This window comes from Glandiceps talaboti, chromosome 18 (genome assembly GCF_964340395.1).
Source record: "Glandiceps talaboti chromosome 18, keGlaTala1.1, whole genome shotgun sequence".
NCBI classification, from domain to species: Eukaryota; Metazoa; Hemichordata; class Enteropneusta; family Spengelidae; genus Glandiceps; species Glandiceps talaboti.
The window spans coordinates 18108702-18128559 of NC_135566.1; the positions used below are offsets into that span (position 1 = coordinate 18108702).

General features: G+C 36.1%; 1 protein-coding gene across 1 annotated transcript in view; it reads left to right on the forward strand.

Moving 5' to 3' along the window:
• Window positions 1-556: 556 nt before the first annotated feature.
• The window catches only part of LOC144449012 (active breakpoint cluster region-related protein-like), a 35659-nt gene continuing 16357 nt past the window's right edge, over window positions 557-19858 (forward strand). Inside the window, exons 1-10 of the mRNA XM_078139408.1 lie at window positions 557-1831; window positions 10976-11082; window positions 11929-12033; window positions 13806-13991; window positions 14896-15049; window positions 15803-15855; window positions 16259-16408; window positions 16600-16721; window positions 17248-17336; window positions 18012-18118. Of these exons, the coding sequence (XP_077995534.1) occupies window positions 715-1831; window positions 10976-11082; window positions 11929-12033; window positions 13806-13991; window positions 14896-15049; window positions 15803-15855; window positions 16259-16408; window positions 16600-16721; window positions 17248-17336; window positions 18012-18118 (2190 nt within the window). The 5' untranslated portion in view covers window positions 557-714. The remainder of the gene's footprint in view (window positions 1832-10975; window positions 11083-11928; window positions 12034-13805; window positions 13992-14895; window positions 15050-15802; window positions 15856-16258; window positions 16409-16599; window positions 16722-17247; window positions 17337-18011; window positions 18119-19858) is intronic.

Here is a 19858-nt window from a genome sequence, read left to right on the forward strand (position 1 = left end):
CTTGCTTATTATTCTTGCCAGATAGGGCGCTGTTCCGAAAAATATTATTATATATGGCGAAAATAAAAAATGTTTTTTATCTTGATGTCGGAACTGAAAATTTGGGTTGGTTGGGTAAGAGACAAAAATCGGGTCATAATCCAGATATGGGGTTGGACCCAATTAAATTCAACCGAACAAGCGCAAAATATTGTTAATTTTGGAAGTGGTCCGTAAATTACTAGTAGGGTGTATGGAAAGACCCCTGGAAAAACTTTGCTATTTTAATAATCTACTGTGTCTCATCGAAAACTCAAATGCAAACTGTCTAAGATTTTGTCTTCACTTTTATGACTGACAATACTGGTAAAATTACTGTGTATGATCAAAGCCACCATCCATTACTAGTAATATAACTCAACTGGCTACAAACTCAACCCTGCCGCTAACATAATGTTGTGATTTTAGTACACGGCGCCCTCTACACATGCTACAACGCCAGTCTCGAAGATTTGTGAAAGCTGGAACAAAAACTTTTCAAGTCACGCGTGATTTCGAAAATTTCCGGGTGCAAAGATCGTCGGATCAATCAAGTGACTCACAACTGACTTTAACAATAATTCGAACAAAGTCGTATATCTTGTCAATATTACATCCACCGAGAGTATGGGTTATCGATCCTTGAATCGATAGAATTGAGTCGATCGCCGTGTCTCACCTTTCGTGAACTCAATCATGGATCACTTGGAATCCACGGAGCGATTTAATGATGAATGGTCGAGTCGCTTTCCCGACACAGCTGTTCCCGATGTGTCGTATCTTACGGCAGGGGCAAGAAGGGGACGGACAAAATTTGTTCTCGAAGACGAACTGAAAAAAGTTAACACGACCATTTCCAAACTGAAATCTGAACTAGCACAGCAAGAATTTCTTCAGTCATGGATTGAAAAGGAGTTGGACGGACTGGAACAATTCCGGAAAAAGATAGCAGGTATGAAAGGTGGTGATAAAAACATGGCGGCAGAGGGTGTGTGTACCACTAGTGCGTCACAAGTGCCGGACACACCTGGTTCAAATGAGGACGATGTACGTCAAAACAATGCTAGTACGATCACAAACACAGGTCCAAGTTGGGTTAAGACTGTTCAAAAAGCTCCATTATATGAGACTATTGAAGATTTCCCTATCAAGCCGTCATCCAGTTATCGCTCAAAGTCATCGAATCCACCAACGCAATTTCCAACAGGGAACGGTGACCCAAAACAAAACAAGGAAGTCTCTGAGCTGGATGTGGGTGGGGCTATGTATACACAGGTGTTAAGAAAGTCGTTGAGACCAAAACCGGAGGTTAAACCTAAGCCTGCATCAATGCGACGCAGTAAAAAACCAGACAAGGTTGACATTAGTAGTAGTAGTGATGGTAATAAAGTGTTCACCCCACCACCACCACCACCACCACCACCACCACCACCACCACCACCTCCGACGACGACTGACAACGATACATCTGAACAGTCGCCTGGCATTGGTAATGGAACTACCAACGCTATTAAACCGCCTAACCACGTGGAAGATGACCCCAAAAAACGTATAGACCTCCCAGAGAAAAGTGATGGGATATATGAAAAAATTGAAGAATTCGGTGACAAAGTCAATCCAGTTTATGACAATTTTAGTTTTGAAAATGAAAGCACGAGTGGTGACAGAGGAAATGTTGAGGACACGTTTACTACTTTTCAGACACCTATGATGTCACACTATGAGGCAATCAATAACACACCAAATGATTCTGATGATATGTATTTCTCTTCTGACTCCATGGAAGAGGGTCCAGTATTCCAAGAAGGAAGACGTAAGTTGACTAGATGTACATGAGTAGTGTAGATTGCAGAATAGTATTGAGTTTTACAATGTGACCATGCGAAATTTTGAATGAAATACAGAATGAGAAACAGGAATACGTGAATCTGATTTTTTTTTGTATTTTTCGGAAAACACACAAAAAAGTCAATTCTACCAGTCATCACATTGCCACTCTAAAGTAAAGTTATAAAAACAGCACTTCTGACTCAGGTGAGATCTACTGTACACAGTGACATGGCATTATGCGACAAAACTTAAAGTTAGAAGCTTCACACCTCTTGAGCCTTTCCTGAGGCAATTGTTTCAGGAGTTGTGAAGCTCTGAACTTTACTTGCCACCTACATGTATAAGACCTCACCCCACTGTACAACAGGCATCTTCAACTTCAAGGTCAGATTTGCCAATTTTTATAACTCGATTTAGAGGTGTTCTGCAAGCCTGGGGTAAAATAACTGTTCTGGGTCTCATAAGTATAGGAAATGTAGCCAAGATAAAATGAGCCAGACCTTGGTTTCACATTAAAGGGTTGTCTGACTTAAAAGTCACATGTGGATGCTTGAATGTATATTGTACTATTGTATATATTTTCAGATATCCATATTTGTTGGAGCTACTACTTGAACCGTGTGATATGGTCCATACCTTTGTACAGTAGCGTTAAATCTGTTTGTTACACGATTGTAAGGTCCATACTATTTTGCAATTTGCAATATGTGATATAATTCTGACTTGGTATTTGTCTTGTTGCCATATGTGTATGTGTGTGTGTGTGTGTGTGTGTGTGTGTGTGTGTGTGTGTGTGCACACTGAAAATTGCTCTCAGCAATTTTTATGAAGACACATACACACATACATGTACATGTATACACACATTTCTACAAAACTCCATTTAGGTTTGGGATTACATGACAATCTCTGTTTTGTTGCATGTCACTGTGGAGCTGTCAACCCTTTCACATCACAGTCAGTCCACATTCAGGCATGTCAATGCATAGCGCCTGCATGCTCCTTGTGAACAATCGTCCCCGACAGTTAGCGTCATCCTCCAGGAGTTCCCCCCTCCCCCCCCCCCCCCAATTCATATGTGTCTTGTGAGTGAGACACAACTGAGTGATTCAGCCTACCCATAGAGTCTGTGGAACATTCACCCTGTGGGTTGGGTCAGTTTATACCTGTATATATACAAGTTGTACATGAATATATAGTGTTCCACCTGAAAAGGGAGTTAATAAATAATAATAATGTTGGTTTTTATATAGCGCTTTCCCACTCTGTGCTCAAAGCGCTTTACAATTATTACCCCTGGCTCAGACCTATAGCGGCACAATGGCCCTTTACACTTCCTCAACTCCCTGGGGAGCATACAATCCATTGCAGCCTTTATAAGTGCATAGGATTAAAACATTTGATTTCAACCGCTGTCCTACCTTTCTTATATTGTATTTTCTAAAATTTACCTTTCAAAGTCATAATATAACAAAAACAAAAATATACAGTACAGATCTCGCATAATGGGACATTGTGCATGAGCTATGCTTGCACTTTTAAAGCACCATGCAAGCAAAGTTCATGAACAGTGCTCTTGGGGATTAGTGTATGGAAACAGCATTCAGTATGCACCTTTGAGGTGTCTTGTAAATAGCTGAATTCCCTAAATGAATGAAACTTTGCTTTTTAAGTTTGTTCAATAATACACTGAAAGTGTGTCAGAGGAAGATAATGTCACAGACAGACTATCTTCTGCATACCCCAACGTGAAATGAAAGAATGCAGATTAGTGAAACCCCATTTAATTATTGAAGTTTTCATTCTGAGTTTGTCATAAACTGAGATCATCCCAGAATACATATCTTCTCCATGACCCAAAGTTCAAGGCAAACATTCTGTTCCATTGTTTTCACATCTTCCTGTTTGGAATATGTATGGATTCACAATTTGTTTATTTTAAAGGCCTGGTTTTCAGTCCCAGGTTCTTGCATTTGATCTTATCAGTGGTGCAACAAGGATTAGATGTGGTTATTCTGTTGTCCTGGGTCATCATCTGTTAAGCACTGCTAAACAACTGACGTAGATTTTAATCCTGATCCAATGTACATGTACATTGTAAGCCTTGAATTGAAAGGGGAATGTCAAGGCTGAAAGTAAAGTGTTATGTTGAATGTAGTCAGTTGAGATATCTTATAACGAGGGATGACATCATGACATGACTTGCATTGATTTGTGTGCATCATCTGCTGTGTACATGACTTCAAACTGTGATCAGTATGCCAGTAATGCAGTACTGGGAATGCAGTGTCAGAACAAAGGTGTACTGCCAGATGACAAAATATGACCTACTGAGTCACTGTGTGTCAAGATAATAGAGAAATTTTGTGTAACAAAATTTGTAACGACTTTCATAAAGTAGAATTTGAGAACCAATCAAAACTAACAATGATGCAAAAAAAGATTACTCTGGCATTCTCTCACATAACTCCCATTTCGTAACGTTTTTTTTTCTCTCTTGTGCCAAACTTCATCAATTTAGGATATTAGCGATACAGACTTTCATTTCAACAAACCACATTGTAGGAACGTTAGATGCAAACTGAAACTATTAGTAATACTGTGGCCTGAAGTAGATTACATTATCTCGATAATATCTGTAGCTACATGTATGTGTGGTGATGTGGATATAATCACCCAGTTATCAGAATAGTGTAAACACCCGAACGAAAAACGGAAATACATGTATTTATTAAAACTATCTGACTACATGGGACTTCCAGTAGACTGAACTATTTCGTATTTACTCAAAGCTGGTAAACCTGGATATTTTGCAGGTCTACATACATGTACTGTACAGTGTTGCAGCCAACCTTTTGAAAGAGTGGGACATAGTGTCCCAAGACTTTCATTTTTCTGGGTCATCATAAATGTTTTTGAGACATTATAAAAAAAACCCCAATGGTGTTGTAGCACAACTGTATAGTTTTTAAAAAAATATTTACCCACCTGCTGATCCATGCTAGATATTTGCTTCAAATGCTTATGCAGTTGCCTATCCAACCCTGTTGTTATCTAGTATGCAATATATGTGATCATTTGGCTGTTGCTATACATGTAGGTGTAGTCATGTTGCTAAACATATTTGCACACAATTTTAGTGTGGGTCATCTATGACCCATCACTTTCAAAATTGTGGGTCAGGTCCAAAAAAATGTGTGTCAAATGACCCCAATAAACCCCCTCTGGCTGCAACACTACATATACATACATGTGCACAATGTGTTGTCAGAAACACTATCCTACTGCGAGTTGTACTGATAGCTACATTTGTATATGTAAATGTCATCAGCATGTCGTAATAACTGTTTTCAGTTTAAGTCAAGTTGTTGCATGTTAAAAGCAATGCTGCCACCTCAGTAACATGATAATATGCAAGTCACGTAAACTGTAAATCAGACTACTCAGCTGTTTGATTTATTTTTACTGTAAGTAAGTAATTGATCAGAAATAGGAAAATTATTAGGTTGTTGGCAGCACCTATTGACATACACTGTATGAATAATAAATTAGTCATAAAGTTATTGAGAGAAAATAACACTTATTCTGTCATAAAGTTATCTAAAAGTGAAAATTTATGACTGTGCAAGTCTAACACAACTTCTGACGAAGAAAATATGTTAGACTGACACCAGCCCTTTCAGGGTTTTTTGTCTCATAATCTTCAATTTTTTTTTTTGAGTTTGTTATTCATTTAAAGTTTTTTAAGAAAAATGTTGTCCATTTTTTTTTGTTTATTTCTCCAACTTACAAGTCCCAAGGGCAACTGTTTCACCCTAGCCTTCTGTTTTACAATCATTAACTCATGATCAAGTGGTAATTTCACATGAAGAACACAGCTGTGTTTTGAAACAAAATTATTTTATTTCAAATAATGAGTGAAGAAAATCTCAGAGACTTGAACAAGTCTAAAAATACATGATAATCAGAATCTTCAATTAACTGAACGTTTATTTGAATTTGATCGAAAATCAGATGATGTTGAGCAGATATATAGATTAAGGGGGAGCAGTCTGGTTCATAAGGGGAGAGGTTTTGTTACATATACATGTAACTTGAGACTGGTAAATTTTACTTTAGACTTCTGAATTCAGGTTAATGGAATTCATCTAATTTACTTCCAATGAACTACAAATAACTTTGATGTAATTAATGTGCGTAATTTCATTGGTTTTTTAATGATAGTTTCTCAGTGAAGTTTATATTCAACTTATTGGGGGGGGGGGGGGGGGGGCAGAAAATAACATCTGTACAATGGAAAGAAAAAACACATCCACATTTACCAGTATTAGAAATTATACATGTACAGTTAGTACTATAGTAGTAACTTGTGTTAAAATTATCTATTGAAAACAAAAGTCCTTGGGACAAACGCTACTCTTTTCATTACACACTAACTTCATCAAAACAAGGTCTTGTTACTTTCCCCAACATAATTTACAAATAAAGACAAAAGAGGTATGATTTTAGCAAACGGTGAAAACAAACTCATTGACCAGTATTAGAAATCATACAATGTAACTTCTGTTGAAAAGTGTCCATCAAAAAAACCGTCCTTGGGACAAGTACTGGTGTATAGTCTATATAACTACTTACTACCCTTCATCAGATCTCATTGTCTCATTGTGTTTGGTCAACATAATTTGTAAATGAAAAGGTCATTTGTGAAAGAAAGAATTCAAATTGAATTCATTTATAAATGGTTCAATGGACGTCAATTCAAATCAGGTATTCAATGGAAAGAGAGCTCTTTTTATCTCAGATTTTCTAAAAAGGTAAATACTGTGACAAAGTTTAACACATTTGATTCTGTAAATTACAGCTAAAACAGGGTTGCTTTGGTGCTTCACTAATGGGACATGATGTTTGTTTTATGTATACATTGTATATATATAAAGACTGATAACAGTGACACGTTTCAACTCCTGACTAATAAATAACAGACATTGCAGTCACACAGCAGGATCCTTTACCTAATCACACTAAATTGTTTACTTTCATACTGACAGTGATAAGCAACAGAATAACTTTCTTGTTGCCTTCTAAGGTCTACATTCTAACTATGTTCAGCAACTCTCTAATTGTTTATTTTTTTGCATTTCCAGTTGTTGAAAGTTGTGTAAAAATGTCATAGCCATGAGTGGAATGTCAAAGCAACCCTGTTTCTACTGTATGTGAATTAGATTAAATGTAAATGCAATGCATGAACCCCCCTATAGTGTGGAATGTTCTCATGCAATCTGTCTTAGTGTCTATAAATAGAAACAACACAGACATAAAAAAGGGATAGTAAAATGAGAAGCCAAGTTACACAAATATACAGCAAACCCACAATTCGGAAGTTCTTTTAGCATTTTCAATCAAATGACTGAGGGAAACAAAACTTAATTGAGAATGATGTGCCTGCAAGCTGAGAGAAGTTCCTCAAAAATTGAGCTACTGCAGGGCAACAGACAGGAATACTTTTGGCAGCACAAACATACATTTTTATGTGCCTTGGAAGTAAAAATCTTTAACTTTAACTGTTACTTAATTCAAGAAAACTCCAACCCATTCTCATAGATCAAGAAAAAATTGGGAATTGCCATACAAATGTTTTGAAATAGTGGTCAATATGATATCAAAATTGAGTCATTTTAGAATCCAATATGGCCGCCATCCAATATGGCTGCCAAATACTGTGTTAACTTGTTGGGAAATTAAAAGATTTTCAATTTCCTTGAATACAATACAGTGAAACCTGAATTTTAGTTTCATTATTTGAAAAGAACCAGGCGTATTATTCCGTACGGCAAAGTTTGGAGAGATTCTTAAGAACTTTTATTTTCCAGGAAATTCAAATTCATATTCTAATCCAGATCCATGACTTCATGCTTTTACATCTAGCTTTTAGCAGTTAGAACTACATATTTTCTCACCATTTCTGATCTTTATGTTGTATGCCTGTATTGTTCTATATGCCAGGTCCTGTATAAATGCAAATTGATAAACCACTGCAAACATCTTGTACTTGTCAGCAGTTTCATTGCTGTTGGCAAAATTCTCTTCAGTCCAAAAAGGAAGGTCGGATTGGTTCATGCTCTGATTGTTAACCCTCAGCTATGCAGTGGGAATGTACACAATAGATGGGTATGGGTCGCATAGCAATCACACGATTTTCTTTCACAACTCTATTTTTTTACTTGATATTAATAGGTCCAGTAGCTACTTGACAGTTACATGTATGTCAGCTATTGTAATAATCATACGAGGAAACACTTTTCATGCTAATTTTTGTCATGTTTTTATTTGCAAAGAAATTTATTTTTTTTACAACAACTTTGGCTTTTTTGGAAATACAGAATGAATTTAAAGAAATCAGATTGTGTAAATAGCAAATGAAGCCAAAACTTGAAAAAAAGTTAATGAGTAATTGTTCCGTAAAAATTGCGGTCAAAGCAAGTTTAAACCTCAGGTCCTTTGTATTAAAACTAAATGGTTGTAGGTACACAATTTTAAAAAACTAGGAAGTGATTTAACTACATATGAATGTTTGACACGATGCTGACAATATATTGAAACAGACGTACAATGTACACATACCTAAAAAGGGGATGTGACTCATAAAATTACATGCTTTATAAAGTTGTCATATGGATTACCATTGGGTATTTATTTTGGATTTTTAATTTATAAAACAATTTTATCATGGCTTGTGGCGTGAAGAATCAATGTGAAACAACAGAACACAAGTCCTTGTTTGCAACTCAATAAATTGCAAAAGATTAATAAATGCGTAAAATGTACGCACAATAACAAACATTTTACATTATTTTTTAGTTTTTCGCAATGTATTCAGTTACAAACACCGACATTAGGTTGCATTGTTTGAAGTGATTACATGTACTCAATGGCATTTGTTGCACATTTGTGTATGTATATATACACATGAATTAGGGTGTTGACTTACATCCCCTTGGTGTGTACATTGTATTGAAGTCATGCTGGCATATCTGGTGGTCTTTGCTGTAGCCCAGAGACATGGCTGTCTGGTTTAAAAAATGTCATATGCCAGAACATACATGTATACCAGTATTCCATCAAGCCAGTATGTGGAGGCAGATAGCACAGTCTCTAGGCTGTTTTCGCTGTTACTTCCGAATTTCCCGCTGGAATGAAAATGTTTCACAGATGTTTACAATCTGATGTATTGGGTCAGCTAATTGTTTGATTTATCTGCTTACATGTGTATCTTTGTTTTCATCATCACATTAGCATAAATTAGCATAAATTTACATGACAAAATAATTATATTCCAGATAAATTTGACTTTCGAAACACGAAAAGTTTGTGTACAGCTCCCTGCAGACATCATGTTAGTCCGAAATTTCGTGATACACAAGACTTACTATACATTTGTGCTTCCCTATGGAGGACTCCAAAAACTCGCAATAGTTTGTGACATCATGGCCGCCATATTGGAAAATCCATGCTTTCAAGCTTGTAGTCGTATGATGTACCAGTGCCAGTCTACAATGTCAAACTACAAACTAAAAGTGTTTTCAGAGTAAAATTGAACATGAAACTGATACTCGGAGATAACATTGCCACTTTATTGAATGACAAGCTAAGGAAAGATTTCAAGCAATGACAAAATTAGGTACAAACAGCAATACAACTTCTGCAAAAAAAACAACAGCATAAATGTATGCCTCTGATGCAGGTTCAGGAGATACATTTATCAGTTTGTTTATATCTGGTATTTATGAAGTAACACTAACAGTTGTACTTGATTGTTATAACATGTAGCATTCCATCAGTAAATAGAGTTATGGGATCCTGGCTCATTTGATGTTTATGCTTTGATAAGTTACCAACATTAATTACATTGGATGTCTTTGCATGAAACTTGTCTCATTCCTGCTTACCACAAGCAAGCAAACGCATCAGGGTTTTTTTTGTGGGTTGTACAAGTCATCCATTTGACTAGACATGAGAGAGATTGGAAAGGATTGAAGCCTCAGATAGCATCTAGACTAAACCTCTCCTTGTAGACAAAACTTGAAAAGTTTGTGATCTCCTTGAGAAAGGATTCTTGTACCTAGTATAGATATGGAGTATGATGTCAGTGGGAGGGGTTGACCGATGTGTGAGGGCGCCCTATCATGACATACATTAAAGACTACAGACTACTATAAATAGAATATAACATAATCTTTATTGCATAGAATCTTTATTGCATCCGTTAAGAAAACTACATTTCCTTTTTGGATTTTTTCCAATAAGTGTTTGGTGCTAAAACAAACTAGTAAATATATAAACTGGAATAAAGAACAAAATAGGGTGTATACGAAAGTACAAGCTTTCGGTTCATTAGATTATTAGTATTTTAATATTATTAACTTTATTTAATCTGGATAAATTGTTGATCCGTAGATCAATGTTATTTATGTTATTGACAGACAGTCACATTTATTGAGTTATGGTGGAAATGAAACAGACATTATCAGTCATAAATAGCAGGATATACAATTATATCACATCATCAGATAAACATGTAAACAGCAGTAATGCTAATTAGTCAGATATCACTCCTTTCTAGGCTATTTTATTTTGTAGGTATACACACAAAAAGAACAACTGAAAAACAGGACTGACTAATACAAGAGAGAAATTTAATACTTGAAATTTTTTTAACTGAACCCCTGAAGTGTTTTTGTCAACAGACTGACCCATTTATCTGAACCTTTGACTTATCATTATGGGACATGTCACCCAACAGTGTTTTTTGCTGAGGGTGGTAAATAGGTAAAATCTACCTCGGTTCCTACATGTATGTCATTTTACCTGGGTTCCCAAACAAAATTACCATAGACTCTATCGGGAAACACTGCCATTTTTACTCCTTCCTCCTTTTCTGTTACCTGGGTTCCCCAACCTTAGCGCTGCCTATTAGCGAGTGAAACAAAATCTAGAAAATGATTTTCTCTGTGACTGGCTGTAAATGTTATATGTTTTTGTCACTTACGTAACATTTGTATCAGGCCCTTGGTTGAAATTCTTCATGTCAATTAGTTTTGACCTTAAATTTTGTCTTTTTGATACACAGCTATTCCCAAACCTGTTGTCAAATTCCGTGAAGATATTGAAGTATGTAGTAGTGCTGGTTCCAGTATTAGATCTACTGATACCACATCCCTAGATTCTATCAGTGTGGTAAGTGAACGTCAGTCAGTGTGTAAGTTTGATAAGTGAACTTGAGTCTGCGTCTGTAAGTGTGGTAAGTGTGGTAAGTGAACTGTAGTGTTTGATAAGTGAACTTGAGTCTGCGTCTGTAAGTGTGGTAAGTGTGGTAAGTGAACTGTAGTGTTTGATAAGTGAACTTGAGTCTGCGTCTGTAAGTGTGGTAAGTGAACTGTAGTGTTTGGTAAGTGAAGTTGAATCTGTAAGCTTGATAAGTGAACTTGAGTTTGGTAAGTGAAGTTGAGTCTAAGTTTGGTAAGTGTAGTTGTTTTTGTAAGTTTTGTAAGTGTGATTGAGTCTAAGTGGTAAGTAAACTTGAGTGTAAGTGTGGTATGTGAACTTTAGTGTTTGTTAAGTGAAATTGCATCTGAGGGTTTGGTAAATGAAGTTTAGTCTAAGCTCTGTAAGTGAAATTGAGTTTGTAAGTTTGGTAAGGGAACTTCAGTCTGTAACTTTGGTAAGTGAACTTTAGTCTGTATGTTTTGTTAGTGAAGGTTAGTTTGCATGTTTGGTAAGTGAAGTTGAGTTGTAAGTTTGAAGTGAACTTCTGTCTGTAAATTTTGTAGGTAAAATGCCTCAACATTAAACTAGAGTTGGTATATACTTAAAGTGAACTTGAAATGATAAGGTTTGGCTAATCAACTTGTGTTGATTAAGTTGAATGTGGTAAGTGAACTTGAAATTGAATTTGGTAAGTAAACTTGAAATGATAAGTTTGGTTAATGAAGTAAACACACTGTATGTGAACATAGCAAACTGGCATTAATAACATATGATGCATTTACTTCAATGTGAGTACAGCTTATGTTCTCATTCCAGGACTTTCCTGATGAAGCTGTCCCTGTGGATATGAGACAACTGGTTGTTGCTGGAATTCTAGAAAGTGATGGTGCATACAGAGAGTGTTTGGAGACTTTAAGAACAGTAAGAAGCAATACTCTATGATTTTATTTATTGTAGGGGTTTTACAGCTAAAATGGTGTTGGTTTGGTGTTTCACTCATGCAACGTGACATTTATTACACACCCTCAGACAATGTCTAATGCAAAAGAAACAATTACATACACATGTAGGAGCATGGTGTATACAGTGGGGTGTAGAAGTAGTCAAGTTGATAATGTAGATTATCAGTTAGAAATAAACATTTGCAGCCATTAAAATCATTAAGTCCACTTGTAATGTTTTCATTAGAAGTCTGTTTTTACTGCACTGTGAAAGAAAAGTAATGCTTAATGTGATTGGGCAAAGGATCCTGCTGTGTTTATTGCGTCTCTGTTATTCTAGAGTTGACATATATTTAACTTTGGGTCAAAAACATAATGTCCCATGAATGAAACACCAAACCAACACCATTTTAGCTGTAATGTCCTATGAATGAAACACCAAACCAACACCCATTTTAGCTGTAATGTCCTATGAATGAAACACCAAACCAACATCATTTTAGCTGTAATGTTCCATGAGTGAAAAACCAAAGCAACATCATTTTAGCTGTAAAGTGGCATAAGCTTCAGGTTAATACGTTTTAGGGATATAATTTCTGCTGGAGATTAAACACTACTTTATAGTATTCTACCTGAATTTCTATGTCATGACAAGAAGTTTTCCCATAAATCCTTGCAGGAAATCACCAAAATAGCCGAATGTATGTCAAATGCAGTATGGCGTCTTTACAGGATTTCAAAGTTGAATAAGTTACCGAGGTTATATTTTATCACTCCAAAAAATGAGTTGCTAGATAGCAGTAATCAATACAAGTGTACTAAAGGTAGAAATAAGTCTGACTAGACTTTCCCTTTAAGTTGATAGCAGTAATCAATACATGTTTACTAAAGGCAGAAATAGGTCTGACTGGACTTTTCCTTTAAGTTGATAGAAGTATTCAATACAAGTGTACTAAAGGTAGAAATAAGTCTGCCTGGACTTTTCCTTTAAGTTGATAGGAGTAATCAATTCAAGTGTACTAAAGGTAGAAATAAGTCTGCCTGGACTTTTCCTTTAAGTTGATAGAAGTAATCAATACAAGTGTACTAAAGGTATAAATAAGTCTGACTGGACTTTTCCTTTAAGTTGATAGAAGTAATCAATACAAGTGTACTAAAGGTAGAAATAAGTCTGACTGGACTTTTCCTTTAAGTTGATAGAAGTAATCAATACAAGTGTACTAAAGGTAGAAATAAGTCTGACTGGACTTTTCCTTTAAGTTGATAGCAGTAATCAGTACAAGTGTATTAAAGGTAGAAATAAGTCTGACTGGACTTTCCCTTTAACTTAAGTTGATAGCAGTAATCAATACAAGTGTACTAAAGGTAGAAATAAGTCTGACTGGACTTTCCCTTTAAGTTGATAACAGTAATCAATACAAGTGTATTAAAGGCAGAAATAAGTCTGGCTGGACTTTTCCTTTACGTTGATAGCAGTAATCAATACAAGTGTACTAAAGGCAGAAATAAGTCTGACTGGACTTTCTCTCTAAGTTGATAGCAGTAAACAATAGTGTACTAAAGGTAGAAATAAGTCTGGCTGGAGACTAACACTAGTCCCTTAGGAGATTAATATTTTTAAATTGTAGTCGCATAATCTTCAAATGTTTTGAGTGTGTTATTCACTTGTAGTTCTGTATAAGAGGAAAATGTTCTCAACTGTAAAAAAAAAATTCCTATTTACTAGTAATGTGCCATGTGTCTGTTTTACAGTATATGAGACTGTTAAAAGCTTCAAGTACATTATCACACCCAGCCATGGCAATGGATGACTATGACATCATATTCTACAAAATAGATGAATTGTATGACTTGAGTGTTACATTTTACAATGAACTGAAGTCGAGACTTGATGAATGGACACCAGGTCAGCAAGTAGGAGATCTCTTCCTAGATTCTGTAAGTACAATGTTAGATAAGATATTTGTAGTTGTGATATTTATCCCCCCATTATATATAAGCACACATTCACACACAGACACAGACACATACGTATACATGTATGTATACATAGATACATATAATACATGTACATACATACATACATACAGACAGACAGACAGACAGACAGACAGACAGACAGACAGACAGACAGACAGACAGACATACAGACATACATACATACATACATACATACATACATACATACATATATACATACATACATACATATATTGTTATATTGTACACACACACACATACATACACACACACACACACACACACACACACACACACACACACACACACACACATATGCACATAGACAATTTTCATGAGTATTTTAGGACATCTGCCCACTCGTTAGTACTGGTATATTTAGATGAATACAAATGCACTATAGGAAATCTTTATCTGCTTTCCAAGAAGGCATCAGTAGTGTTGATGTGGTGTATGGTTACAGAAACAATATTTTCAGTAAAAAAACAGAAGTGAAAGTGTAATGGATACCATGGAACAAAAGAGAGATTGCTTTTGAAATAAATTGCTGTTTGTCCTTGTAAATCACTTCACTTAGTATATATATATTTTGATAATCTTACAAGTAAAATCAAACCTTGTACCACACCAAAAGAAATTCTAGCTTTCAACCTGAGTTCTCATATACATATTGCCTCTTTCATTCCCCTGACAACCAGTCTGGTTCCCTCTCCAGGATGGAAACATTCTGCACGTCAGTTCTTGAAAGTTGCTCTTTTTTTTGCAGTATAGTGTTTTGTTTTATTCATAAATAACTACATATATATCACAAGTGTACATATGAGTTTTCATTATACGGTTGGTATTGTTTTTTTTACACCAGTCACACAAGTTAGGTATCTATGGTGACTATGTAAACAACTACCAGATTGCCATGGATACACTGGACAAATGCAGACAAGTAAATCCTGAATTTGAAAATGCTGTGCAGAATATTCCAAAAGCAAGTTCCAAGGAAAAAATGGTGACCATAGAAGGTATAGTAGGAAATATTGACAATCATATATTACTAGATTTTTCTATCGATGGAAATTGATCAGTTTGTAACTTATTTGACTGATATCTTTATAAGGCAACTCATCCAGAAACTTGTGTCATTTTTCTGTGAGATAGAACATGGCCTATGGTGTTTTTCCTGATGTTAAAGGTGCATAATTCAATCCCAGATTTGTGCATTAGTTCTATCTTAGTCATAGAGGGATAGGTAAGATAGGATTATTCTCGTGTTCTGGGTCAACTTTTTCTGTAGCTCTACCAATCCCAGGTTCCTAATCTGACAGAGGCCTTTAAAGGCCAGAGTTTCAATCCCAGGTTCCTAATCTGACATGGGCCTTTAAAGGCCAAGGTTTCAATCCCAGGTTCCTAATCTGACATGGGCCTTTTAAGGCCAGGGTTTCAATCCCAGGTTCCTAATCTGACATGGGCCTTTAAAAGCCAAGGTTTCAATCCCAGGTTCCTAATCTGACAAGGGCCTTTAAATAGACCTGAAGTAGGTATATGTTAATTTTGTGTCATCAACAGAAGATTTGTATTCTTGACAAGTAAATCAATGTACAAAGTGTATTCTTACCAGGGGAATACGGTAAGTGTGAGTTGTTGGTGAAAAGAAAAGAAACATTACTGATCCAGAGAGTGCTTGCTGTTTTAATGCAAAAGGAGTGGATCAAATCAAAGACTCAACTTGTACTTCTAATTCTTATGTGATTCATTTTGATGTTATCTTATTTTAGGTCTTCTGTATAAGCCATTGCAGAGAGTGACCAAGATGACATTGACATTGCATGTAAGTATACTATATGATAATGTTACATTGTGTTATTTGATTGGAGAGATTCATACAGGGACCATGGTAGAAATTGTGTCATCTGATTTGAGAGATTTTCAAACTGTGACCATGGTACTTGTCTAGCGACTCGTAGTGACAAAGTCCAGTAGGCCGCGAGTATTTTCCTTCTTTTGAGGATGAAAATGTTAGGAAATAATATCTAATGTCACTAAGTCAACAAAAAATAGAAACAGAATGTCTTTCTTTCACATGTAAACAGTAACTAAAGAATTTTAGTTGCAGGGTGACAAATGATGAAAGTGCTGACTCAAGGTATTTCTACCTCATTTTTTGGTGACAAACAAAATATATCATATTTGTGTGGTGATGTAACTAAATGTAATTATGGTACTTGTTGCAGGATTTGATGAAGCACACCCCAGAGGATCATCATGACTACGAAGTACTTGCTGAAGCTCTTCGTATTTCAGAAGAGTTCTTGAGTCATGTGAATGAGAAGGCCAAACTTAAAGCCAAGAAGCGCAAGAAATCCTCCAAGTCAGAGAAAAAGGTAAACACCAGAAACAGTTACAAAAAGATTTGTTGTGAGCTAAAAGAAGAGGGGATAACCATTCCAATATGATTGCAGCCTGTCTGTGAAAGTATAGCCGAAAGAAAAACTATATTGTCCAGTGTAAATTTATGTCAATTTTCTGTTAATAATAACCACTGCCTGCATGCATGCATATTTTCGTCTTTCAGGGAAGGAGACTTCTTAGAGATGGCTACATTGTAGAACTACCAGACCATGGTAATAGAAAATTGAGACATGTCTTCCTCTATTCTGATGTTATACTTTGTGCTAAACAAAAAACAGTAACAGGGTAAGTTAAAAATGTGTGTGTGTTTGTGGGGGGGGGGGGGGGGTAAGTTAAAAAGTAGCAGGGTAATTAAAAAGTAAGGGGGTAAGTTAAAAAGTAACAGGGTAATTAAAATGTAAAGGGTTAGTAAAAAAAGTAACAGGGTAAGTTAAAGTATGGGGTAAGTTAAAAAGTAACAAAAAAGTAACGGTAAGTTTAAAAAGTAAAGGGGTAGGTTAAAAAAGTAACAGGGTAAGTTAAAGTATGTGGTAAGTTAAAAAGTAACAAGGTAAGTTAAAAAAGTAACAAGGTAAGTTAAAAAAGTAACGGGTATGTTAAACAAGTAACAGGGTAAGTTAAAGTATGGGGGAGTAAGTTAAAAAGTAACAGGGTAAGTTAAAGTATGGGGGGGAGTAAGTTAAAAAGTGACAGGGTAAGTTAAAGTATGGGGGGGGGGTGGAGTAAGTTAAAAAGTAACAGGGTAAGATAAAAAAGTTAAAAAAATAAGGGGTGAGTTAAAAAGTTTTAATTTCATTGTTTTGTGTTTCAGGATTCTGTCTGGCCCTAAAGAACAATATGACTGTAAGTGGTATATACCATTGAAAGATCTTTTTGTGCAAACACATGAAGATACAGGAGGTAGGTTGACAATGGGTGATGTTGAAGTAGAGATACATTTGTGGGGTGAGTGGGTGGGGGTGGGGGTTGTGAGTAAGGGAGTGGTGTTACTGTTAAACAGACATTTCTAGAGCATAATTGCATTTGTATACACTATAAACATTAGTGTTATTGGTATAGGAATGTGTGCATGCATACTATGTGGTGGATATGTGCGTTCGGGTGGATGTGTATGAGTGTGAGAGGATGTGTGTGTGTGTGTGGGGGGGGTGGAGATGTGCATGTTTGTGTATGGGTTATGTGTGTGTGTGTATGTGTGTATGTGGAGGGAATGTCAAAGACTGTTGGTGTTAATTTGATTCTGATGGTCCCAAGAATAGACTTGATGCCTAGCAACCATGAGAGTGGCCATAGCAACTGTAAACTGAAATGATAGCTTCTCTGATATTTGATGGAGTGTGGAGTTAACGAAGTCCAGGACAATCAGTAATGGTACAACGTCATCAGGTGGCCATATTGGATTCTAAAATGGCGTAATTTTGAATATTTGTACGATAACCCCACATTTTTTTCTTGATTTGAACTGAGAATTGGTTTGAATTTTCTTGAACAAAGTAACAGCAACAAAAGTTGAAGACTTTCATTTCTGAGGTCCATACTATGTTACTCACAGTGATTGTTACAACTACTTTACAGTTGTACAGTCATTACCACTGACAAGTGAGAAGGAACTGGAAGCACTCAGAGCAAGAATTTCAGAAGCTAAGATGGCGATACGTCAAGAATTACACCCTGATAACAAGGTATGATTAGTAATATATGAAGTATGTTAATTGTCAGTTATTACACATGTACCAGAGATTACTTGCACTGGTGTGTGTGTGTGTGTGCATATTACTATTAGTGGTATTTTCACTGCAGTGCAATACCGAAAACATTATTGCATACCTGCATGCAAATGATATGCAAATGAGGACATGATCGTTCGCTGCATACCAAAATCGTGTGATCTTGTGCGGTATGATTTTTATGGAAATATGCCATTACAGATAAACATATGTAATAATAACAGAACCCCATGACACGCGATTGCAAGTGTGGCATACTCGGGGGTATTTTCACTCGTGGTTGCAGCATTTGTTTGTGTGTTTTTTTGTTTTTTTGTTTTCTGCTGTACTTATTCTGGCTACGCTAATGAAGGTACGGGCACAGACAACTCTGCAAGTACTCGTGCAAATACCTCTAGTATGCCACACTTGCACTTGCGTGTCATGTTATTGTCCTTTTTGTGTGGAACTGTCAGAAACTTTGTATCACTGGTTCATCTTGAAAACAATTAATGTGAGCACTACGATATGTAAATTAGTATCAGTTATCGTTGTTCTGTTCTGTGCAGTGCTTTGCGGAATTTTGTCACAGAAAATCTATTCTGAATCATGCCACATGATAAAAATGTATGATATTGTAATCTGTAAATGATAGTTTTTCTTCCCAAAAGCCTTCAGTTTCTAGTTGAATTTATAGAATTGAAAATACCTGCTAGGACTGTGACAATTTTGGGTGCAAAAGTTGATGAATATCATAAACAATTCCTAGATAAAAGAGTTCAAATAGATGACATTTCAAGTACAGATTCTTTGTCTTATTTAGTAAGCTCCATTATACCATGCGCAAGCCAAGATATCATCTTTGAACAGAAAATATGGAGTATATACCCTCGTCCTCCTACGTCACGGCAACCCATGTCTACGTCACTGATTCTGTGGTACTTGAAATATGAGTCAATCTTTTCAAATTGCTAATGATTTTCTAAATTTTTCATGAATTATGTTTGAGAAGGTACTATTATATTATTCGCCAAGATTTTTCTTCATTCAGCTGGAAAATACTCCTGACCTAAAGGTATCACTATGAGTCTGGTGACTCAGCATGACAAGGCCCCTTAGGTCACTCATATTTTCCTCGGCTGAATAAAGAAAACTAAAATATTGGGGAATAACTTCTAATTCTCTGGTACTTTTTTGTAGACACAGATATCTTACATTTTATTTATCTGTGTGGGTGGAGTGTTTATAAAAATGAACTAGGTGGGTTGTTGGTGGCCGAGCAGTTAGCTCGTATATACCATTGTAGTCATGGTTCGAAACCACTCGGTGTCAGCTAGGTTTGATTTAAAATTAATCAGGTCTGTATGTAAGAAGGGTGATGCTCAGTTTGACCCTGCTGAACAACGAAGGTTCTCTCCTGGTACTCCGGTTTCCTCCTGCTTTTTCAACACTAGGATGCTGCTAATTGATGACCACATTCAACAACTTTCCGAATTTATTGGCTGAATAACGATTATTATTGTTCGAGCACAGTAGATAAGCAGTTGAGTAGAGAAATATGCTGTATTCCATTTATAGGAAAATAAAACATTTCTTGGTTTGGCCACTAGGAGTGCTGTTTGCAGGCCGCAGAATTGAGGGCTAGAATAGTAGAGTGTTGTAGCATAAAGACAGCAGATGTGAAGCTACCAATCATTTTCCTTGTTACCATTGTAC